Below are 25,869 nucleotides of genomic sequence, written 5' to 3'. Positions count from 1 at the left end.
CCTCTCTCTCTCTCTCTCTCTCTCTCTCTCTCTCTCTCTCTCTCTCTCTCTCTCTCACACACACACACACACACACACCCCTCCCCCTTCTCATTTCCTTCCCTCCCTCCCTCTCTGCCTCTTTCTCTCCTTTTCTCTCCCTCTCTCCCTCTCTCCCTATCCCCCCTCCTTTTCTCTTTCTCTCTCTCCCTTTCCCTCTCATTCTCCCTTCCTCTCCACCCCTCCCTCCTCTCTCTTGCACGCTGTCTATCACATACACACACACATACATAAATAAATGAATGAAATAATGAATAAAATTTTAAATAAATCAACTGGTTCAAAAAAGTCATCTGAAAATAGCACACAAGATGCAACAGATTAAAATATTGTCCATATTTACCTTTTCTGGGTACCATAAAGTGCTATATAAATGTATATTATTAAAATCATTATGATCCTAATTTCCAGTGGTTCTTAAAGCCAATGATTAAAGTCCCATAGACTTTATTAGGGATTTAGATGACTTGGTAGAAGTTAAAGAAGTTTCTGCATGGAGACAGCTAGGTAGTTCAGTGAATTGAAAGCCAGGCCTAGAGATGAGAGATCCTGGGTTCAGATCTAACCTCAGATACATCCTAACTGTGTGACCCTGTGCAAGTCACTTAACCCCTATTGCCAATTCCTTACCACTCTTCTGCCTGGGAATCAATACACAGTATTGATTTAAGATGGAAGGTAAGGATTTAAAACAAAAATTCTGCATTTCACATCCCAGATATAAAGGAATAACCCACTCATGTTAAAAATGAGGAAACTGAGCCCCGAGGAGGTTTAATGACTTTCCCAAAATCACCTAGGTCCTAAGTAACAGTACCCATATCCAAACCCAGATACTCAGGTTTCTCCTTCCAGAACCCTATCAGTCCATAGTGCTATAGAGTTCGGATTTCAGATTAATCAATGGTGGATCTACTTGAACACAGATTTTGAAATCTTCTTGTGTTTCTTGATTCTTGCTATTTGAATGGCAATATAGGGCTGGAAGAGTAATTTAAAGCATCTTTTTTCTGACTGAAGAGCAATTTCTAAGGGAATTTCAAGACTTCTGGAGTTCCTTGAATCCTGAATGGACATTGATTGACTTTAGCTAAAGAACTCCCCAACTCAGAAGTAGCAAAGAACTCCCAATTCAAGTGACCTACCAGCTTCAGACCTGCACAGTAGCAGGATTACAGACATGTACCACCATGCCCAGAATTAAATATTTTTTAAAATATAGCAGAACGGGGCAAAATGCAAAACTTCTTAGGGTTTGGTTATTGTTCCTGTTTATGCATCTTGAGATGTGATCGTGATGACTTTAGCAGGGGAATGGGCTTTAGAATCCTGAGCCAGGGAGCCACCCTTTTGACCTTGAGATTTAATAACAATTTTAGCCAGTTTGACAAAGAATCAGAAATTAACCTGAAATACTGCCTGAGCTATCACATTTACCTTTACACATATAACTTTAAAAATTTTTCAGCTGAGGGCTAAAGTTGCTACTTTCATATGCTTAGATAGATAGATAGATATTTTAGCAAAAGCCCCTTTATGGAAGATGGATTTTATGTTAACCTTAATAGCAGCCTAAAAAAAAAGGAATAATTAGTCAGTGCTTTATGTCATTCCAGATGCTAACAAGTGATGCCAATTTGAGTATTCCAGAGGGACAGAATATGACCCTTGGCATCAATCAGCTACTTTTTATGAGGAGCCAATGCTAACTTTCAAAATGATTTTAGCTGTTTTTCTCAATGATCAAACGAATTCATGGCAAACAGGCAAATTCCTAGTCAGGCCCCAATGAAAAGAGTTCACAATATGCCCTACAGTATGCATAGCATGAAATAATACTTTAAACAGTGTCTGAAGGCATTCAGGGTCAGCTCTTAAAGCAGTGACTTAGGTTCTGGCAGCAACTTGACACTACAGACAAAGACCTCAAAAACGACATTCTTGGCCAAAAGTTCATCTATATTAAAGCACATTTTATTAAGAGAGACAGAGATGGTTGTAAATATTTCCTCCTGTACCTTTATAAAATGTCTTTGGGCTATTTAACTCCCACCTGACCAAACCTCTTTGGTTAAAGTATAAATGAACCTCAAATGGAGGGTCAGACCAACTGTCTAGGTACAGAAACCTAATCTTTCCCTAATGAGTCTAAAACATTGTACACAGATTATTTTAAACATTTATCCAGAGCAAAATTTCCCCCTTATTGTCTCTTAAATTCTCTACCCTTTACAAGTTCTATCAGTCGGTATCATCCAAGAATATATTTCCCACTCGGGTTTGGTGCTGACTATGGGAATTTGCTTTTGATGTTACCCTTAAGATTATGAGTTAAACATGTAAAACCTAGTGGAATTGCACATTGGCTATGGGAGGGAGGTGGGGAGGGTAAGAATATTAATCATGTAACCATGGAAAATTTTTTGTAATTAATCAATTAAAAAAAAGAGTAATATCTAAAAGGGAAAAAAAAAGATTATGAGTCAAATAGATCAGAAATCTTTCCCAGCTCTGAGGAAAATTGCTGGAAAGCCACAGACTGTGACCTGCTTCTCAAGTAGATGTTCAGGAAAAAAAAATACATTGGATCCTGAGACTAGAAAGACAGAGCCAGAATAGATGATCCATCTAGAGAGTGAAAACTATCTGGGTAGAAATGACAGTTGAATCCATGGAGTTGCAAGATCACCAAAAGAAAGTTTATTAGAGAGAAAAGAAGAGAATCCAGGTCAGAGTTGGGGTCATTTTATCTAACAGCAGAAAAGATACTGAAGTAGGGGAGTGTATTTCAGGTAGAATCTTGTATATATCCCTAATGTAATACGGATGGGCTCCAGTCCAAAGATGCTATATTATTAGCCTCATCCCCTTCCTTCTTATTGGTTAGGCGGTCAGGAACTACTTCTCATTCTGAGATGAGGTATGCAAGCAGAGCCTCTGGGAAGGGAGGAAGGAAGGAGAGGGAAGGCAAGGGGAGAAGACTGTTAAAGACTCTAAGCCCACTCCTCTGAATTAGCTCGTGTCCCTGCTACAGGAGCATAAAGTCTGATGGAAGAGAAGTGGAGTGTGAGCATGTTAACAAGTTCCCTCCTCTCTTTATATAAGTACAGTGATCCCTCACCTATCCTGGGAGTTACGTTCCAGAGACCCTTGCAATACATGAAAATCTGCAAAGTAGTGGCATTATATTTATTTTATTATTTATATAGATTTTTAAGGCTTTATAAACCCTTCCCACTCTCTCATAAACCTTTTCCACACTCTTAATAGAGCTAATCAGCACCCAAGATACAGAACACAGCGTTATGACTGGTCACCTTTCATTCCATCAACCAATAGCATGCTGTATACAATCTCACACTGGCAAATGCACAAGCAGTACTGGTATACTGCATTTCCATTGTGTACAATACAGTATTCATCCACAAAATCCCACAATATAGCAAAAAGTCCATGATTCAGAATTAGATTTTTTTTAAACTCACAATACACTGAAGTTGAGATAAGTGAACCACCATATAGGGAGGGACAACTACTCCACGGAATGACAAGCATTCCTAAGCTGGCCAACTTTGACCCAACAGTGACAATGCATCTGTTCAGAAGAGACAAGTTTGACCTCTAAAAGAGGGAGAGACAAAGAGCACGGGATAGGGAAGGGATAAAAGGTCTAAGAAAAGGAAGCACTAAATACTCAGCTGGAAAGAATCCTGAGCTCATTCTCAGCTGCCTTTCAAAGGACAACAAAATCCTTATAGGAGGCCATGATTTGGAAAACCTGAGAAGAGTGAAAAACATCACTCATTTTAACAGGAAAGAAGAAAGGAAGGATGAGAGGAAGGGGGGGAGGGAGAAAGGAAGGAAAGGAAAGGGAAAAAAGGAAAGGAGGAAAGGAAAGGAAAGGAAAGGAAAGGAAAGGAAAGGAAAGGAAAGGAAAGGAAAGGAAAGGAAAGGAAAGGAAAGGAAAGGAAAGGAAAGGAAAGGAAAGGAAAGGAAAGGAAAGGAAAGGAAAGGAAAGGAAAGGAAAGGAGGACCCAAGGATTCTTTCAAGCTGCCAAGCTGACCTTGTATATATACATATATACATGTATCTCTTTATGTCCATTATATCAACATATGTGCATATCATTTGTACATAAGTATACATGTATATATGCACATATACACAGTGATATCTATATGTGTGTATGCTGTATGCATATAAATGTATATATATATACATATATACACAGGCATGTGTATATGTGAAGTAGGAGGTAGATGCTATTATTATCCCTGTTTTATAATTAAGAAAACTGAAACAGATAATAAGTGACTAATCCAGAGTCACAGAGCTAGTCAGTATGTGAGGTTGGATTTTAGCACATGTTCCTGATTCCAAGCCCAGTATTCTATCCTTTATCCATACTGTATAGTTATAGACCTCCCCTTACCTAAGCTGTGTTACTGAAAAGTTATGTATAAATCAAGTATTTGAAATGGACTAGGAAAAGTCGTTATTTAAAGGATGTTTCTTGAGGAATCCTTAAAAAAATTACACAACAAAGAATCCTTTAACAAAGTCAATAATAGGTCCATAATATTCACTATTTTGTAAGTTTAGATTTTTGCACGACAGAAATTTTCTATAAAAATTCTGCAGATATTTTTTTTTATCAATCATTCGTTTAAACCAGTTAAAATTTTTTTATGCTATTTCAGGCCCTCCCGGTCCCCGAGGACCTAAAGGCGACAGGGGACCCCAAGGACCTCTTGGTCCTACTGGCAACAAAGGACAAAAAGGAGAAAAAGGAGAGGCTGGGCCACCAGGCCCAGTAGGGGAGAGAGGCCCTGTGGGGCCAATCGGTCCTCCAGGGGACAAAGGCAGTAAGGGCTCCAAAGGGTCCCAAGGACCAAAAGGACAACGAGGATCCCCCGGGAAGACTGGCCCACCGGGACCAAGTGGAGACCCAGGCCCTCCAGGCCCTGCTGGCAAGGATGGTGCTCCTGGCCCCCAGGGTCCACCCGGCTTTCAAGGATTACAAGGCACTGTGGGAGAGCCTGGAGTTCCTGGTCCCCGAGGACTTCCTGGACTACCTGGGGTCCCAGGCATGCCAGGTCCAAAGGGCCCACCTGGTCCCCCAGGCCCCTCAGGTGCCATGGCACCACTGGCTCTACAGAATGAACCAACACCAGCACCAGTGCCTAACGGTAAGTCTGGGTGGCCTCAGAGGAAAGCCAGGGGTGGGCATCTAGGGGAGAGAGCACATGGCTTTCTTTGACTCACCTTCCTAGAATGTTGACTATGCCTCTCCTGCTATCCCATCTTATTTAGCAGTGAAAGAATCACGCAGGGCAAGCATGAGAACCCTGCTGCTTTAACAGGCCTGAGCACCGTGTGGTGTCACTCAAACTCACGTTTCATTCTCTCCATGTGATCGGGTTTTCTACTCCTTGTTTATTTAGCTGGGTCGGACTTTCAGAAAGCATACCCTTCAGAAAACATTGAAACCCGAGGCCGGCCCCTGCATGAGTCTTCTTTTGATTTTATTCTCTTCACTCTAGGGATAAAAATGTTCTTCAATTTACTCCCTTACTATTCACACTTTCTTCTAAAATGTAGTCATTTCTATACTGATATGTTCATTACCCCTTTACTAGTTCCTATATATACATATATGCACATAAACTACATATGTAGATATCATTTTTGTATGTGCACACATATATACATTTGTACACAAAAATGGACAAGTAGGGATGGATGAATGGATTTATGGATGGATACATAAATACAGAGTCAACCTAGCAATTTGAAAGAATCCTTGCATCCAGGAAGAATGGAGTTTTAAGTCCCATCTCTCTAACACTGATTGGCTGTGCACCTCTGGACAAGTCACTTAAATTTTCAGTGCCCTAAGCAATTTTTCTAAGACTATCTAGAAATTGCAGAGTAGGTGCCAGTTTACATAGATCAGAGGGCATTTCCCACCAATTAAATCAAGTCTAATCACACACACACACACACACACACACACACACACACACACACACTGTTAGATTTTAGACTTAATTTTTCTCCTCTAACCAAAAAAGTACTCTTCTTTGAGAAGACTCAGGTTTTCATTATTGTCATCTTGGTTTATTTTTTTGTCCTAAGTCCTGGGTCCTCACATCTATTGTTTATAGACACCATATGGATTCCAGACCACAGTGCACATCTGTGCGTTTTCCAGTTTTTTGTCCTGTCCTTGAAAAGACTAGTCCAGATGCAGATCAGATCTAAAGAAAGGGAAATGAGTTCCACAAATAACTATTTCCTAAGTTGTGTGGTCTCAACTACTGTGCAGAATCTCATAATTCACTTCTAGGTTAAACTTTGAATTAAGCACATATGAAAAGTTTTGCAATGTGTCTCTTTTCCTGGGTTCTGCATAACAAAATGCCTGGCTGTTCCTTAGATATGGAAGCAACCAGTGGTCAACTGTTATGTCGCCTGAATGTTTCTGAAAAGGGTCATCATACTCATGCTGTTTTAATCCGGGTTTAAATGTTCATTTTCCTAGGATGCCCCCCTCGCTGGAAGAACTACACAGACAAATGCTACTATTTTTCAACAGAAAAAGAAATTTTTAATGATGCAAAACTTTTCTGTGAAGACAGGTCTTCACATCTAGTCTTCATAAACACAAGAGAAGAACAGGTATGTTAATCCCATTCAGTTGGAGAAAATGGAAATTAAAATATATTTGGAAAATGGCAACTTCATGAGAAGTAGACACAGAAAAGATACTAATCATTCACAGTCAAGTAAATATATCTAGAAGGCAAATGCTTAGTATTTAACCAGTAAGCAAAAGGGAAGAATTAATGTTATAGAAAGGTTTTCTCATCCCCTGTAGTTTGGAAATACTTATTAATTTTTTTAGAGAAAAGCTAATTAATAGACATCCAAGGTAGCCATGTTGTTGAATCCATTACTAGGGAGCACCATTTTCATTTATGGAAAAAGGAAGGTTATTATAAGGGAAATGGGAGAGCAAATCAATGAGATATAGGAACCAAGCATTCACTGATATATGCAACAAAAATCTTAAGTGCCAAATATATGCTTTGTATATACTAGAAGGAGTAATAAAGGTCAACAAGATGCAGTCCCTGACCTTACAGAGCTTATAATTTCATGAGTGTGGGGAGGATAAGACATATCCACAAATGATATAATACAGAATCAAAAAAAGGACTTCATAGAAAAGATATAAACAGAGCATTGAAGTCCAAAGAAGGAAAGGGTCATCTGCAGCAATGGGAATGAGATAAGACTTCCTGGAGAAAGTAGCCTTTGAGCTGGGTCCCAGAGAGTGGGGGGGGGGGCAGAGATGACAAAAAAGGTCTACATTCCAGACATAGGAATTGGCCAAAGTAAAAACATAGCTCTAGGAAAATATGAGATGTATACTGTGGATCTCAAATAGACCACTTTGAATAGGATTGGTTCTCCGTGCAACAGAGGATGGGGCAGGAAGAGACATTAGACTGCCTGGAATATCACTCTTAGAATGTATCTTCTTGTCTCTACTTAGGTCCTCCTGCAGTAATTTCCCAAGGCCCTTCCCTCAGTAGCTGGCCATGTTTGAAACACAGAGTAGGAGATGCAGGAGGGTCAGGGGACCCAAGGGTTTTCAGCAGATTATCCTAAAATAATTTATCATCAAAGAAAAGCAACCATCACAGGTCCCTAAAAAGGATGTGGCTGGTTACAAAACAAAGAGAAGTTTAAAATATATAATTAGAAATGAAAACAGAGCAGGAGAAATGTATGTCTGACAAACATTCCTTAAAAATAGACTGGATTTCTAAATGGATTTTTTTAAAAGGCAACCAACTGACCTCAAAACCCCCAGAAGTCATCTATCTCAAGGAACAGTAATAATACCCTACCATTTGTTTTGTAGCAATGGATAAAGAAGCAGATGGTGGGAAGAGACAGTCTCTGGATTGGGCTTACAGACTCTGAACAAGAGAATGAGTGGAAGTGGCTAGATGGTACTACCCTGAAATACATGTGAGTACTCAAAAGTTTCCAGGAGTTTCATTAAATTGTAAACCCCTCATTAGATTGTAAGCTCCTTGAGGGCAGGGACTATCTTTTGCCTCTTTTTATATCTCCAGCACTTAGCACGGTACCTGCACATAGTAGGCATTTCATAAACATTTATTGATAGGACAGTGGTACAATAATTGTGCAGCCTTCCCCCGACCCCTTTATTGCTTCTCTTTCTCCTTAGCCACACTACTTAGAGAACTCCCTCCAAATTTAAAGGCACTGGTAACTCTACATCAGGAAATTGCTGTTGAGTCCTGTGAACAATGAGGACAAGGATGATGATGGTAATGATGGTACTTACATAGTTCCTACTATGTGCCAGACTGTGCTTAAGGACTATACAAATATGATCTCATTTGATCCTCACAACAACCTTATCACTTACTATTATTGTCCCCATTTTGCAGCCAAGGAAACTGTAGTAAACCTAATTAAGTGACTAACCCAGTAACATAGTGAATAAGTGTTATTCATTATTTGCTATTGTTATTTGTTAAATAAGTGTTATGAGGACTCCATGCTCAGCACTCTGTCCAATGAGCCATCTAGAAGCCTACTGCATTTTCGGGGAAAAGACTATTTGGTGGACTTTTGTTTTGGTTGTTATTTTTGGACAAAAGGATAACTGAATATTGAATGGCAGAAGCATAGAATCACAATGTGATACTTTTTGCCAAGACACTTTTCCTAAATGTTGTCTTAGAAAACAATCAAAACCAGAAGTTTCTTGGTAACTTTTTCCTTAGCAGTAGTTCTGTGGGCTAATTTGTGGAACTCCTGTCAATGGCATGTTTTCAGGACAACTAAGCCCAGTTCATTATCTTGACCTAACATCTAATTATGAAATGAAAACTTTATGCCCTTCTCACAAATTGGAATTTCAGTCAGATGGTAAAAATAGAGTTTGAAAGCTAATCTAGAAGATCAAAGATTTTTCATAAATCTAACTGAGATATGTAACAAGTATGATCTTAAGTGGGGTGAACTGCCTCACAGATTCCACAGTACCCCCCAAAACTGCAGGAAACGGGGCAGTTGGGGCAGTTAAGAATGTGGGTATAAAAGCAGGACACCCAGCTTGGCAAGGACATTCTTTGGGGGAGCTGGGGAGCTTGAGAGGGGTAGGATTTTACTTCTCTGCTAGCTTATCTCTGACCTCAGGGAGCTGGGTGATTCTTTGCTCTTTACTCCATACAGACTAAACCAGGCTGTGAGCACTGTGAAAATACCTATAGGCAGTATACCAGCTAATCTCTAAACCAGTGGTTCCCAAACTTTTTTGGCCTACTGCCCCCTTTCCAGAAAAAATAGTATTTAGCACCCCTTGTCACATACTATCACTGCCCCCTTACAGTTATTCACCACCCCCAAATGCATCTGTGGCCATCACCACTTCCTGAATCGCTGCAGCACCCACCAGGGGGCGGTGGTGCCCACTTTGGGAATCACTGCTCTAAACAATATAGATCTACAATCAAGATTACCTTCACCATCTTAAACTTGATAACATTAGATTTAAGAGAATCAGTTTGTGAGGGATTTGGGGGGATAAGTTACTCAGAGGCATTCCCCTCTGGGGGGATTGCTATTTCTAACAAGTATCCAGAAGATACTAGATAGTTTTATCTCACCCTCCATCCTAGAAATTATCCCTCCTTCCCTGTTTTTCTGAATTAATAAACCCCTTCCCTTGTTAAATTTGTGGATTGTATGGAGTTAATATTTACAGGCTTTACCAACTCCATCCATACATTACCAAAGCCAATCTTCATCCGGGCAAGCTCTGAGCATAGCTGTAATCTGGAGGGCAAGAAAGCTGTTTGAAATCATCCTGAGCACTTAATCTATCTGGGGCTTTAGGAATAATCTTCCACCAGTGGAAATTGCTAATTTCTGTAGGATTATTCCCTATCAGCCAATTTAGTCCTGAGATAGCCAAGTCTGAACAGTCTCCATTCTTGGTCAAAAAGGGATTCTGTTATAACTGTTATTCTGGGGCAACTGTCCAAGAGGGGAAAGAGAAAGAATTCTATCTACTCATTCCCCTCCCCCCTCCTTGTGCTAGCAGCTTGATCCTTGCTGTGACTCGATTACTAATCATTGCTAACTGGACTCATCTTTACAGATACCACCCCTATAAAAATACAGAACAACAGAAGCATTTCAAATTGACTACATGGATCACATTTTAGACATAGTATCATCCCTAAACATTTAAGCCAATAGTTTCAGCCTCTTTCCCAACTCAAAAAGAATCATCTATTAATAAGAAGAAAAAAATACAGATTTTAATTGTCTTTTCTGTTCTTGTTTCACCAAAATAGGACATGTAATAATAACAACCCATTGAAGAATCTAGATGAGTCAAGGCACTTGTACTTCTCTCATTCCAAATAAGGGCCCCTTCTCACCTCTGGACCCAAGTGGGTGGACTAAGTTCATAACTAATGAAGCAGATGGGATTCTTTTATCAAATTTTCCAGTTCCTTTTGATCCTAACCTGCAGCCCCAATAAAATGTATTTATAGCTCAAATTAAGTCATGCCCAGAGTCTCTTCAAAAAGGAAGGGGAATATAAAGGTATTCAATGTATAGTGTTAATCAGATATGGGGCAGCTATTTTTCTTCCTCCATACAAAATAAATGCTTAACACAAGAGAGTCACAAACACACATTTACAAAGATTTAAATACTCCTCAGAAGTAACAACTTATAGCTACTATTTTATACTCTTCCCAAGTGCTTAATACTTCAAATATCGAGACAAAGCAGTTTTCAGGTACTGCTAAATTGACCTTTCATATTTCACCTCAGTTTAACATTGTCCAAATGATTTCCAAATAATTTTCTGCAAGGTTGCCCAGGAGGTGGGCTCCTCTTTCTGTTTGCAGTCAGTCTCTCTTAAGCAGAAATTACTTCTGCTATCTGTCAGCTCCAACTCCCCAGTCAGCTCCCACTGAAGAACCAATGATTCTCAGCTCTCTTTTCAAAATTACAAGGTTGCCTCCAAGTCTGGACATTTCCCTATCAGGATCTTTACTCGGTCAACCTTGATCAATTGAAAAACACAAAACAGAAGAAGCAACCAGCAACCAAAGGTCCACACTCAGGCTCACTAACCCAGAACATGTGCTTTAGCAGTCATATTCTGGGATGGGAGGAGGGTGTAAAGAATGAAGCACATTATTTCACAGAAGAGCAAACAGGCTCAGAGATGTCACACAGTTAATAAATAGCAATCCCAGAGTTTGAGCAGTTCTTCTAACTTCATGCCCAGGGATTTTCCCACTAAACTAGGTAAAGATACAGCATAATTCAAGAATACTCAGGCAATTAAATCTGTGTACAGAGAAGGGCAAAGTTAGCAAGAATGGAAAAGAATAAAGATCTGGTTTCTTCAGGTACTTCTAGTGTGACGAAGATATCTGGGATTCCAACCTTTCTTCATAACCATGAAGAAAGAAAGACTCTGGGAAGAAGCCAATGTTTGATTTTTTGATAATGCCCCATTTCCAGCTTGCTACAATAGAGATTTCAGAGAATTTCCTTTGAATGTCACCCAGTACTCTATCTTTTAGCTGAACTGAGTTACCTCACTCCCAATGGGAGAGCTCCTTCGATCTGTATTGTTTGGTATATATTCTCATAAACATAATTTCTCTGATTTCTGTTTTGCTATGGACTTAGATAAATGGGTTACTTTGCTAAAAAAAACACTCAATAGTAATGTGGTATTAATTGGCCTTCAAATAGCATGTAGAATGTCAGAATATAGAAAGCATTTCTAAACTAGTAACATGCCTAGGAGACATTTCAAGATTGACAAATGTATATACCTTTCCTAACAGGAAAGAGAAGGTAAATGCCAGATATTTCTGGCATAATGCCCAGATATTGAAGCATAAGGCCTACAGTATATTGAGTAGGTATCCCATGGGAGATTCTTGGGAACACAAGAACAAATTTACATGGGATGAGAGGGTATGAAGGGGCTGCAATCTACATTTTTAGAGGGAATACACACAATAGAGAAAATCCAGATCCATCAATTGTATTGTTGACTTGAATTTATGAGGAGACATCTGCTAGAAAATGCAAAATAAATATTTTCTTCTTTGGCATATGATGCAATATAAATATGTCTAAGGAAATATTCATTAGATTCAGCAAGCAAAGTATAGGTAAAGCACTAAATGTGAGAGCCAATCAATAGACATTTACTGAGTTTATAATGCATCGGATACTGAGCTAATCACTGAAGGTACAAAGAAAAATGAAAGATAGTCTTTCAAAGAGCTGCTCCAACTCTTATGGGGGGTAGGGAGGAGAACATATTAACAACTATGTACAAGCAAGCTAGATTCAGGATAAATTAGAGATAATAAATAGAGGGAAAACACTCAGGGGCCATGCATGAACTTGACTTTGCCTGGCTCATAGGCTAATTTTCTATCTGTTCCACACCACAATCACATATCCAGTCTTGGTAAGGGTAAAAATCTTTCAATGTTGCTACAATAGAAAGTGAAGCAAGAGCCATAGAGGAAAATGGCAGCGAAAGGGGAGGACAGAAGAATAGAACATTAAACAAAGAGGATTGGCTTTCTTTGCTTGATAGGGTGCCAGGATCATTATTTTTTATTTGGAGAAGTCTCCTACACAATTGCAGCACTTTTCTCATGACTATAAATGCAAAAAAAAGTCAAGAAAAGAGAAAACTCTAGATTGTACTCTCCAAGAAATCCAATCTTAATCCTTTCCTCTAAGAAAAAGCTGATGCTGGCCCATATGGAATGGATTGAGCAGGAACAGATCTAGCCAAGCCAGCTCTCCCAAGATGAAACTGGGCTCTCCTTCCCCAGACTCTAGCAAGAATTATGTGCTTTAGGAGTGAAGCACCATTGGTAGTACCTGGAACTCAGATAAGTATTAAATAGCAAGCTATCTGGTTTGGAATGCAGTCCCTAAACCACAGGCGCTTATTCTGAGACCCTCTGAGAGTTGGGGCTTTTACATCATAGCCACAGTACTCAGATTCTGCTTCTAATTTTCCGCAGAAAAGAATAAATGTAAATATAAGAACCCTGAGGATCAAATTTTAAAATATAGTATAGTAAGGATAAAATATTCAGAGATAATGCAAGGCCCCCAAAATTAAATATCAAAATGGATAATAACGGATGTCACATAAACTGAAAGAGAGAGAAGACTCCACACATTGTTAAATTGCCTAATCATACCTTCCTGTGGGAAAATGCAATGAAAAAATCATTCATGATATATCTTACCACATACTTTACTGAAAAAAAAATGGAAGCTATCATCATAAGTTTCCTTTCCTCCCCAAATCTGCACTTATAATCAATTCAACCATGATTAATTCCCCATTCTCTCCTTTGCTCAAGCATCTATGGAAGGCATAGTGCTTGTCCTTGCCAAAATCAGTCCATGTGTTTATACCCTTGATCCCATTCCCTTCTGTCTCTTTAAAGTGCTTACCCCTTTTATTATTTTCAATCTATCATATCCAACCTATTTTTAATCTACTCTAGCCTTCCCTCCTACCTATAAATGCCCCCCAGGTCTCTCCATTGTTTAAAAAAAACCACAAACATTTTTTGTTTGCTATCTTCTCAACTATCCACCTATACCTGTTCTTCTTTTCACAGCCAAATTCTGAGAAAAAGTCATTGACTTAACTTTCATTGACTATATTCATTGACTTAACTTTCTCACCTCCCACTAATTTCTCAATTCTTTTCATTTATGATTTCACTCATTCAAATGAAACTGTTCTGTCCATGGTCTCCAATGATCTCTCCATTGGTAAAGCCAATGGCCTTTTCTCAATCTTTATCCTTCACCTCTCTGTAGAATTTGGTATTGTTGACACCTCCCCCTTCACCTGGATATTTTCTTATTTGTTTGTTTTTTAAAGGCACTGCTTTGTTATGATTATCCTTTTACTACACATTTGTATGAATCCTTAGAAATGCCTTTGCGACTTGGTAGCACCTGCTAGAGTTTGTCATCTCCTGGCATAGCCTTTTGGAACACAAGATCATTCTTTAGGTACATGATGAGTGTGGGTTGGTACACCCCAGAGCAACAATATCATTGGTCTTTCCCAGGACCCTCAGAGGAAAGTTCTTCCAAGTTGGGCCAACTTACCCAGCCCCAGGCCCCACACAAACCTCAAGTCAGCACAACTTGATATGTAAGACTTCTGTGACATACATTACACAATTGTAATGTGCATCAGCATTACAAAAGATGAAAACATAGTCTGTACATTCTCTTTCCCTCTAATCATACATCCTCCCCCGGTCTAATACAAAAATGGACTGACTAGAGGAATAGAAAAAAGAAATGCCTTAGAGAATGACTTTTTTTGTACATTGAAATAGCAACTAGAATTCCACTGACCAGCAACAAGCTTGTCCAGAACAAAGGAATAACATTTCCATAACAGAACACAAAGAGTAAGAGTATGTTTGGAGGGGCACAAGCAATAACTCACTTCAGCTTCACTCATCACAATTCAACCAGAATGGCAATGGGCCAAACCACCAGGCAGAAATCCTCTTCATTGCAGGCCACTGTACCAGGAAAGGATTCTCCAGCAAAGCCATACTTCTTACTAGAAATACTTCCCACTTATAAGGCCAGACACTCGCCAACGGGAGTTTCTTGGCCATGAAATTTTGGTCGATTTTGTGGGCAATCAGAAAGCGCACTGGTTTGAGAAACTGGAAAGAACTATGACCAACATTTAGAACTTGAGCACTGCCTCCTTCTGGATGAAAATGAAATCTTTCTGGAATTTTCACACTCATTGATATGACTCTGAGAATGCTGGAGCTTTTGTTAGATTTTCCTATTTGTTGGCTAAGTATGTTAGTGTAGTAGAAACAGTTTCAGAGTCTTCTGGTGTACTCAAAATAGATTATTAAAGCACAAATGCTTTGTAAAAATAATCCATTAAAATGTGAGCTCCTCAAGAGCAGAAACTGTCTTTTGCTTTGTATTCCTAGCCTGGGATATACTAGGCACTAAATAAATATTTATTGACTGACTTACAAATACCTTGATGCAATTTGCTGCTGATTTATGCCAGTCTGTATGAGATTCAGGCATTTCACTATCTACAGCTTCAGCCTCTCATGCAGTGAGATAATACTCATAAGTATAATATGTAACCAAGGGAAATGTTTAAATATGAAAAATCCAATAAGAATATGGAAGAGGTGAGGTGTGCAGAGAGGAAAAACAATAAGTTTTGGCAGGGATAAAGAGAAGGATGTCTCCAGGCCTTCACATAATACAGGTCAGTTATTATTTTAGCTAGAATTCTTCACCAAAATATTTATGATCATTTTCTGATTTAGCCTCATTTTTCTCTCCACAATTGTAAATGAGTGTTATATCATTATATTTTATTTAGATCCCATGCTGTTATTTCTGACAAGAAATACCATCCTAATGTGCTTGTCCATAGTCTTCTAAACAAAGTTAGTAATTCCTGTGCTTTTCTTGTTGAACTATACAGTGATTCGTTCCTCTGTTGTCCTGCCTTCAAGCTACAGTTTGAGACCATTTGCACTTTATTACCCAGGCTCAGAATCTATTGACTCCTCCTTCTCATCCCGCCTCATATCCATTCAAGCTGCCAAGTCCTGTCAATTTTACCTTTGTAATTTCTCTTGGAAATACTCTCTGCCCCCCCCCCCATCTCTTCTCTGACATTGCCATCATCCTAGCATAGACCTTCATCACTTCACACTTGGATTATCACAACATCCTGTTGATCAGTCTTCTTTCTCAAATATCTTCCCACTCCAACCCTTCCACCCCAGATCTTCCTAAAATACGTCTGACCATTTCACACACACACACACACACACACACACACACACACACACACACACACACACACTCAAAAAACTCCCATGACTTCTAATTAACTCCAGGATCATAGAAAGTCCTCTGTTTAGATTTTAAAGCCCTTCCTAACCTGGCTCCTTCCTAGCCTTCCAGTCTTCTTACCACTTGTTCCCCACCACATACTCTGCAATTCAGTGACACTGACCTCCCGGCTTGTTGCTCACACACAACATTCCATCTCCTGGGCATTTTCACCAGCTATGCCCCCTGCCTCGAATGCTCTCCTTCCCCATCTCCACCTCCTAAATTCCCCGGCTTCATTCAAGTCTCAGCTAAAATCCCACCTTCTGCAAGAGATCTTTTCCTGTCCTCCTCAAGGGGCTCCTTCCCTCTGAGAATAGCCCCCATTTTATCCCATCTTTCCATTGTTTGTACATAATTGTTTCCATGTTGTCTTCCTTATTGGACTGTGAACTCGTTGAGAGTAGTTACTGGTTTTTTTGTTTGGAGAGAGTTTTTTGTCTTTCATTGTATCCTCAATTGCTTAGCATGGTGCCTAGAATATAGTAGTTGTTTAATAAATATTAATTTTCTAACTGGCCAAAACCATAAGTCATAAACATAAAATAAAGCTTAGAGGTGGTCTTCTTCAAATTAGGTCTGAAGCTTGGGTTCCCTCTACAATATCCCCAAAAATTCTTGTACAATATCACTTAAATTTTATATGAAGTCTGCTAAGGATAGGTATGAAAAACTCCTGGCATGGCCCATTCCAGGACAACTCTCATTGGGAGGCAGCTTGTTTGCTATTTTTTTTTCTCATTTGGAGCTAGAGTTTAGCTCTGGAACCACCACACACAGGTATTATCTGACCTCTGGGGACTTCTATGTTATCTCTGCTCCAGGCCCCAGTTGTCTGATCTGTTTCTGGTTCCAAAAGGATAAGGACAGGAAGAATATCAAAAGCATGAAGTTAAAGATAATTTTGTTAAGTTTGAAGTCAAGAACAATGTTGCTGGATTGTAGGCACCCACAGCACCTCTATAATTTTCAACCAGTTACCCTTTTGTCTAAGTATCTTCTCTTATATTAAACTCTGCTGCACAAAAACTAATTTTAAAGTGATGGACCAAATGGAAAAGATTCTTATTTGTCCCTTCTATATACCTTCTTTGTGACAAGTCAGCACTTATCATTTTTAGTTGTTTCAGCCCTATCTGACTCTTTATGACCCTACTTGTGATTTTCTCCATAGAGATAGTAGAGTGGTTTGTCATTTCCTTCTCCAGCTCACTTAGCAGATGAGGAAACTGAGGCAAACAGGGTTAAGTGACTTGCCCAGGGTCACACAGCTAGTAAATATTTGAGAATATATTTGATTGGACTCCTGGCTCCAGGCCCAGGGCTCTATTCACTGTGCCACACTGGCTAAATGCTTTTTCATTTCTTTATAGATAAGATTCACCCAAATTATCAATTAACTGAGAAGTGTATGGGGTAAGGCCAAAGGGGTAGGAGTGGCTATAGCAGCTTTTGCTTATACATTTGTGAACTACATAAAAGTCTCTGACTCTCCAATCCACTGTGATCCTCGGCCTGCTGTTCAGTCATTTTTCAGTATTATCCAACTCTTCCTGACCTCATTTGGCATTTTCTTGACAAGATACAAGAGTTATTTGTCATTTCCTTCTCCAGCTCATTTTACAGATGGGAGACCTGAGGCAAACAGGGTTAAGTGACTTGCCCAAGGTCACATAGTTAGTATGTTTCTGAGAATGGATTTGAACTCAGGAAGATGAGTCTTCTAGACTGCAGGTCTGGCACTCTATCCAGTATAATACCTAGTTATCCTGAATGGTCCTCTTCATGCTGAGGAAAATTAAAATATAAGCTCAACTTCACCTGCTTACAAAAATTAAGATACTGTGCTAGTTCATGCTGCTTGATACTGGATAACATTCATATCAGCAAGATGCAGCTAGGTGACTCAGTGAATGGAAAACCACCCCTAGAGATGGGAGGTCCTGGGTTCAAATCTGGTCTCAGAGACTGCCTAGTTGGGTGACCCTGGGGTGAGTCATTTGACTCCTATTGCCTAGCTCTTACCACTTTTCTGCCTTGGAAGCAATACTTGGTATTAGTTCTAAGAAAGAAAGTAAGGGTTTAAAAAAAAAATTTTAATCTTCAGAAAACTCAGGCAAGGTGACACAAAATAGAGAAACATAGATGATATATAAATTCAAAAAGCACTCTACATTCCAAATCTCTGTGCATTTTCCTTACCTTCCTCCTTTACCTTTGGGAATCTTCTCCCCACCCTCATAAATATCTTTTTTTTTTTTTAGGGGACTCACGTAGGTAGGTAGGTAGACAAATTGAAAAATAGAAAAAGCATTTACCGAGAATTTATTGCATGTCAGGCAATTCACCAAGCTCTGTGCTCTCAGAAAGCCTGTGCTCTAATCGTGGAAGGAGAGCCAGAAAGTGAGGGTAGAATCAATGGTGAGAGCAAGGCTCTGAGCAGCATTGAAGCCTGGTTCCAGATAAAGTCAAAGCTCACTTACCAGGGGTTGTCTCTCACCTTGTTTCTGCTGCTTTTTAAACCCTCATCTTCTTCAAGGTATGGATTCTAAAACAGAAGAACAAGAAGAGCTAGAAAACAAAGGCTAAACGACTTGCCCAAAGTCACACCTAGGAAGGGTCTGATATCAAATTTGAACCCAGGATCTCCCATCTCCAGACCTGACTATTCTATCCACTAATCCCCCTAGCAGTCCCCGGTGCACCTCTTCTAACTGCCCCTTCCAAATGGTCTTTCCATTACTAAATTGACTTAAGTATGGTCTTATAGACACTCTTCATAAAAGAAAAACCCAAAATAGACATTTGAAAGGAAATTCAACCCTGTGGGTGTTTTTTTTTAACTTACTGTCAATATCAAATGTCTTTTATAAACCTGATTTGAGGCTGCTGGTCTTACCCTTAGAGGTTTCCACTGATATGGGGTATCCTGGAGTAACCTCAGGACTGTGTGTTACTGATGGGAAAATGACTCACCATTTCTGGAAAGCCGTGTGCATCCTTTTCCAGATGTTCTCTCAGACCCTCCGCATTAAGCAGGCGTGTCCTGAAGCTGAATAACCACAAGCTTCTGTGTAGCAACCTGTTTCTTAGGAGGAGAAAAAACTACTTCTTAGGGCCTAAGTTGGAAGTACATCTAATTTATTTAATGAAAACATAATCAATAAATACTACCCCTGCCAAACAAAGATCTTAAGGTTTGTTTTAAATTACACAGTTAAAGGTTAACGAGCCTTAAAATTAACCCACCCTAAAGAACTTACAACTTACTTACTGTTGCTATTTTTTAATTCCTTGGGAAAAATTGAAATAAATATTCTATTATTCTACACTGTTAATAGTGAAATTAAATTTATCTGTCTAGGGCAACCAAACACAACAACCACAAAATAAGTTGTAGCCATTTGCTTATCACTAGAGGAATCTCTATTTGCAAAGAAGTATTTTTCTATCTGTTGAGGGAGCTAGGTGGCATATTATGGAGAGCACTAAAGCCGGGAATCAGAAGATCCGAGTTCAAATCCAACTTCAGATACTACTTATCTGTGTGACCCTGGGCAAGTCACTTAAATTCTGTTCAACTCGGTTTCCTCTTCTGGAGAAATGGGGATAATAATTACACATACCTCTCAGGATCGTTAATGAGAATCAAATGAGATAATAATAATAAAGCACATAGTACAATGCCTGGCACATTGTAAGTGTTTTATAAATATTACTATTACTCTTAACTTTATACTTATTTTCAGCTAAAATATCAATTTATATGAAAATTCAAGTGAATTTTCAAAAGCCTATCTGCTCCAAAGAAATAAGAAAAAACAAGGTGTAGAAATAATGTCTTCCCATCATGCATGTATGTGCAAATCTAAACCACACTCTCCCATGTTTCTTAAAGTCGATGGTACAGTGGCATGAGAGCTGGATTTAGAATCATAAGACGCAGCTTCCAATCCCAGCTCCAACACTCACTGTGTGATCCTGAGCAAGTAAATTAAGCTCTCTGGCCCCTCATTTCCTCGTCTATAAAATGAAGATGTAAGACGGAACAACCACTAAAATCCCTTCTAGCTTGAAAGCTATGACCTTATGTTCAAAAGTTATCAATCATCTCATCATGATAAACTACAGAATTTATTGAAAATTGGGGTGTTTCCCCCCCACCACTCTGCACTGAAACAGCATACTGGAGTAAAGTAAACAAACCCCTCAGGGGGTGTAGCATGGAAAGCAGATTTGGGGCCTCCTGACCTTGCCATCCCAGTTGTATTGACTCGAGAGATTCCCTTTTCAGCAGTTGGCCACATGCTTCTCATTCCCAAGAAGAAAACATTCTGGGATTTTTTTTTAATAATGTATTTTCATTTCAGGACAGATACAGTGGTCTATTTTTTTTTTTACTTTTCTGCTCTTGATCAAAGAAAGATGTTACACTGTGCAAATAATGCTCCATTTTTGTTTTTGCAAAAGAAATTGGAAACCTGGACAGCCTGATAACTGGGGTCATGGCCATGGACCGGGAGAAGACTGTGCTGGGCTAATCTATACTGGGCAATGGAATGATTTCCAATGTGAAGACATTAACAACTTCATTTGTGAAAAAGACAGGGAGCCAGGTAAGGAGTATGGGGTTCTAAAAAGGAAGAGGTGCAGGGTCTGGGTCCCTATGAATGGATTTTTTTAATTTTTATTTATTATCAATTACATGTAATAAATTTTCATAAATATTTTCTGAAGTTATAGGATCCAAGTTGTCTTCCTCCCTCCCTTATCTCCCCACTCAGGAAGCTGGCAAGCAATTCAATCTGGGCTATACATCTATTATCATGCTAAACATAGTTCCTTAGTATTCATTTTTATAAGCGAGTAATTTTATAAAACCAAAACCCCAAAACATATACCCAAATAAACAAGTGCCTGCTTTCATCTGCATTCCAACTCTAACAGTTCTTTCTCTGGAGGTAGATAGCTAAATAGATATTTTCTTCCTATAACCTCTATCTTATTTTGATTCATTAAATATTACAAGCTTTCATTAAATTTCTTATCATGTTGTACCAACATCATGTAATTTAAAAAAAAGATGTCGGGGGAGAAAATGAATATTTGGTGATTGAAAAAAATTAATTTGGAAAGAAAAAAAGACAGGGGCATGATAAAAGCCCAAAAGGCCCACACTGGGCCTTTATGAGATTTACTTGACTTTGCTCTGTCTCACATTTCTAACTCAGTCTCCTTACATATATGCTTCTTTCACACTAGGGATTTTAATGCAGTTTCTGTCACTGGGCTTATAATTCATTTAAAAGAATGGGATTGAAAGCAACCCAAGTTTATGATTTATTTGAATCAGGTTTAGCTATCTTGAATGTCAGTGGTATAACCTCTAGGGATGAGCATCTGGTCCTTCAATCTGAGTTTTGTGGGGTTTTTTGGTGGGGAAAGTGTCAAAGGCTATAATTGTTTCCCTTGTTAATTGTTCATTTCTTCTAAATTATATACACTGGGTTGACTATCAGATAGAGAACAGAGCAGGAGATGGGAGGAATTCTAGCCTATCTATGTCAGTATAAAAGATATCAAGGAAAACTTATTTTTAAAAAAGAAATCATTTACATTGTTGATTAAAGCATGCATTTTTTTTATTTATTACCCTTTACCATCTGTCTTAGAATCAATAATGTGTATTGTTTCCAAGGCAGAAGAGTGAGAAGGGCTTGGCAATGGGGTTAAGTGACTTGCCCAGGGTCACACAGCTAGGAAGTGTCTGAAGCTAGATTTGAACCCAGGACTTCCCATCTCCACGCCTGGCTCTCAATCCACTAAGCCATCTAACTGACCCTCAATCATACATTTTAGAATTTTGAACAGCTGAATAGACTGAGTAATCCTTATAATTTTAATACAATGTTAACTGAATTAAAAAATTAAAATTCATTTTGTTCCTTTCAGCACCAACTTCTGCATCATAATAAGCTGTGAAATGAATAGACATGAACACAAATTCTGAACGTCTCCCAAAAGCCAAGGATGTGCCTTTCTGACTAGATCACCTTCTCACCCCGTGGAAAAAGAAAGCACTGAAAACTGGTTCACAAAAATACTGGCTGCAAGTTTTTCTTCTCTTCCACCTTTACTCAAGGACTTGGGACCTAATCGATGGTCAGTGCACAGCTGGATGGAATCCCGTAATCTTTTTCAGCCAATAGCCACCCACGTATGGGAGTTCTCACTTCAGAAGCACAGGGATATTCCATTCTGAATAAGAATGCTTGTTACTCAGCTATAGGAAAAGTTTAAACATCTACTGTGTAAACAGCGTGTTACATTTGCTAAAATCCCAAATGTAGGAAAATTATACAGATATACATATATATATATAGTCCAAACTCTTAGTAATAATATGGAATATACTTTTAAGAGCTTTTAAAACTTTGTATTTTTGTACAAAATAATTGCTTTTTTTATATTTTTTTCTTTTTTATGGTCATTTTACCAACACAGTACATGAAACCAAAGAAAACAATAATGATACTAATAACTCATAGGGTTTCCTGTCAGATGCAGCTCTTCCCAGTGGTAAAGGATGTTTTTCAGTTTTTTTTTAATTAAATACACACATATAAATTTATGTATGTATAGGTACATATACATATGTATTTATGTATGTAAATGTATTATACATATACACATGTGTATATGAGTGTATCACTTCCCCAGGAAATTCACTAACTTGAAATATCTTTATCGACTTTGGCAACGACTTCGTACAGGTCTAGACTTAGCCAATAATGGTTAAAGTTGTCCATGTTGTTCACAGAGCTTATGGCTAGCAGTGATCCTGCTCCATCGTGTCAGAGGAAGTGGCTATCTAATGGCCGTTTCTCGCTTCTTCATATGGGTGGTGTTTGTGGGAAGGTGTTCCTGGGAAAATGTAGAAGGTTCCCATCTCTGGCTCTCTGGAGGGCTCTGCTTAGGGTTCTGAGGAAAGGCTCAGTATCCCAGGATCCCCACAGCAGCAGGTGTTGCCTGCCAAGAGACCTGAATATTAGTTCAGCCAACAGCACTGTCTTTGGAAAGACAGGGATAAACTATGTGCTGCCTGAAATGTTTGCATTTTTTTTGAGTCAAGTTTCAGAAAAGTAGTTCCAAAGTACATAGATTCTGAAATGCTAGAATAAATGAAAAGCCACTAAATCACCATCTTGAAAATGAACTTTTCCCAACCCCTCTCCCTCCTAAACCATACTCTAATCTCTCCCCTTATTCAGAAAACTAAAGTAAAATGTGTCAAAAAAACAAGCATCGGGCACTGCCCGTGTTCAGGGTGAGGCCTCTACCCACCCGATGTCCTACTCTCCCTTCCTCAAGGAGCTGCCTAGGCAGTGCTGCTATCTATCTTAAATAAAATTTTAAAGAATAAAGAAATAGTTCAACTTTATCAACTGTGTGATTTGTCTTCAGTTCAGCCATGATCCATGATCCACGGCCCCTGGACATCCTTTTAGCTCAATCTAAAAAAACTAGCTCTTTGACAACTTTGTGCCTGAGGTTTACTTGAGTCAAGATGACCAGTTCATGATAGCCCTGCTGGAGGCCTAAAGGTTTAGACTTCAGCCCCAAAGGACTCAGGCCTCTTAAGACTCAAAGACCTTTGTGGGCAAACTTCAACCCCCTTTCTTCCTGTTTTTCATCTGTCAATTGTGATTTGTCTTGAGAAGTAACTTGAAAAAAATCCAAGGAATTCCTAATATATACATCAGAAAGGAAGCCTAATGCTGCTTGAACAGCTGAAAATATTCATGCCACAGTCCGTATTTTTCTTCCAGCAAGATGTTTTAGTTTTCAGTAGGCACTAGGGAGGCTTTTAATGATTTATTCAATAAAATCAGATGGTTTAAAACATTATGAGACAATCAACATATATATGACTATATATTTGACTGTATGTAGGCCAGATGTCTCTCCACACATGCAGAATTTAGGCCATTTTCAAGGGAATGAGTTTTAGCAAAAATGTGACATTATCAAATGAGAGAACATCTGTATAGTGCTTTGTACATTTTAAAGCACTATATAAATGTTAGCAATTATTATATCGAATGAGATCTTCAGATACCTCACTTGCTAGCTGTTGTGAGAAGATGGGAAATGGTTTCCCCAGCAGTGGCCTAGGGAGAATGAAAGCTCAGTTCACTAAAGAGCAAGAAAAAAAAAAAAACCTTTTTCTCCTACCTTCCTCTATAATCAATGCTCATCATCCTTCCACTTCCTTACAATTTATAATTAGTTTAAGTCAAAGCAGGCAGCAAGCAGGAATAGCTACTACCACAGGAAGAAGGCTTTTAAGGAAGTAAAAAAAAATTGTATAAATCAAGTAACTATACTGAGCATCTAGATTTTTGCCCCACACAGCAGAATTGATTTCCCCTTGAATAAAGAGCATCTTTTTAACTCATTCTTGACTTCAAAAAAAAGACACATTTTACTTTCATTAGAAGAGGTAGTATGGTTTTATGTATACTACTACTAACAATCAGAGTAACAGATTTTGAAAACCTACTCTACCACTAACTAGCTGGGAAACACTCAATAAATGTCTTTCCTCCTTCATATGTATATAAGACTACTCAAATCTTGTTTTACTGGCCATGTATACTTAATAAAAACAAAGAATCTGCCCTCTTAGCTTTTTACTTGCTCAAATTCATTTGCATGGTGAATTCCAAAGTATCTGAGGATCCCAGAAATAAACTATGGGGGCTCAAACCCACGTAAGTCTGTGTAATTCTTTTGTTAGAGGGTCCCAAAATGGGTTTAGAGATAACAGAATCTATAGTAGGAAATTAATTTGGAGTTATAAGGACTTTCTAGCTCTAAGTGAAATAGAAATTAAGATTAGGATATGGATCCTCCTTATAGGAGAAATGGAGTTCAAAAATCAGACTTCATCTCAGTTTAGGAGCATCCTGTCTGACTTTGTCCCTTAGCTGGATATAGTGGTCCATAGCAGCCGCTGTAACTAACAAGATCTCAGCCCGCCTCTACTAGGGAAAAGATTTCTAGACATTGTACCCAAACAGAGAGAAGCCAGATGTCCAGAAGTTTCTCTGAGGAGATGAAGCCCAGAAGCTGGCAGCCCATAAACACTTATCAACCATAAGACCAATGACAGACATGGAACATAGAACCTTGAAAGAATCAGAGAAAATGTAGCTGCAATTACATAATACTAACAGAGAACAAGGCCCAGAAAAAAATATATTGTAAATAGGACAGCTAAGTAACATGGTGGATAGAGCCCCAGGCCTGGAGTCAGGAGGACCTGGACTCAAATCTGGATTTGGGTACTTCCTAGCTTTGTGACCCTGAGCAAAACACTTACTCCTGTTTGCTTAGCCCTTGTCCTTCTCTCTTAGAGTTGTTACTAAGACAGAGAGCAAAGGTTTTTAAAAAAGAAAAATAAAAAATGTATTAAAGAGGAGGGAAGAAGAGAGGACAGAGAGGGAAAAGGGGGGAAAGGAGGAGGGGAAAGAGAGAGGGAGAGAAAGAGAGAGAGAGAAGAGAGGGAGAGGGAGATGGGAGAGAAGGGAGAGATGGGAGAGGGAGAGACAAAGAAAGAGAAAGACAGACAGACAGACAGAAAGAGGCAGGAGATGTGTGTGTGGGAGAGAGAGATGGGAGAGAGAGAGTGAGAGACAGAGACAGAGAAAGAGACAGAGTGAGGGAGGGAAATCAGAGAGAGGAGGAGATGTGTGTGTGTGTGTGTGAGAGAGAGA

At 39.0% G+C, this 25,869-nt stretch overlaps 1 protein-coding gene across 1 annotated transcript in view; it reads left to right on the top strand.

Annotated features, from left to right (window-relative positions):
* Window positions 1–22,428, top strand: part of COLEC12 (collectin subfamily member 12) — a 126,653-nt gene extending 104,225 nt beyond the window's left edge. Inside the window, exons 6-10 of the mRNA XM_044683030.1 lie at window positions 4,741–5,229; window positions 6,585–6,721; window positions 7,974–8,083; window positions 20,561–20,706; window positions 22,043–22,428. Of these exons, the coding sequence (XP_044538965.1) occupies window positions 4,741–5,229; window positions 6,585–6,721; window positions 7,974–8,083; window positions 20,561–20,706; window positions 22,043–22,062 (902 nt within the window). The 3' untranslated portion in view covers window positions 22,063–22,428. The remainder of the gene's footprint in view (window positions 1–4,740; window positions 5,230–6,584; window positions 6,722–7,973; window positions 8,084–20,560; window positions 20,707–22,042) is intronic.
* Window positions 22,429–25,869: the final 3,441 nt, after the last annotated feature.

This window comes from Gracilinanus agilis, chromosome 1 (genome assembly GCF_016433145.1).
Source record: "Gracilinanus agilis isolate LMUSP501 chromosome 1, AgileGrace, whole genome shotgun sequence".
Taxonomy (NCBI): domain Eukaryota; kingdom Metazoa; phylum Chordata; class Mammalia; order Didelphimorphia; family Didelphidae; genus Gracilinanus; species Gracilinanus agilis.
Note: the sequence above shows the minus strand (reverse complement) of the source record. Positions and strands in the feature narration are given on the sequence as shown.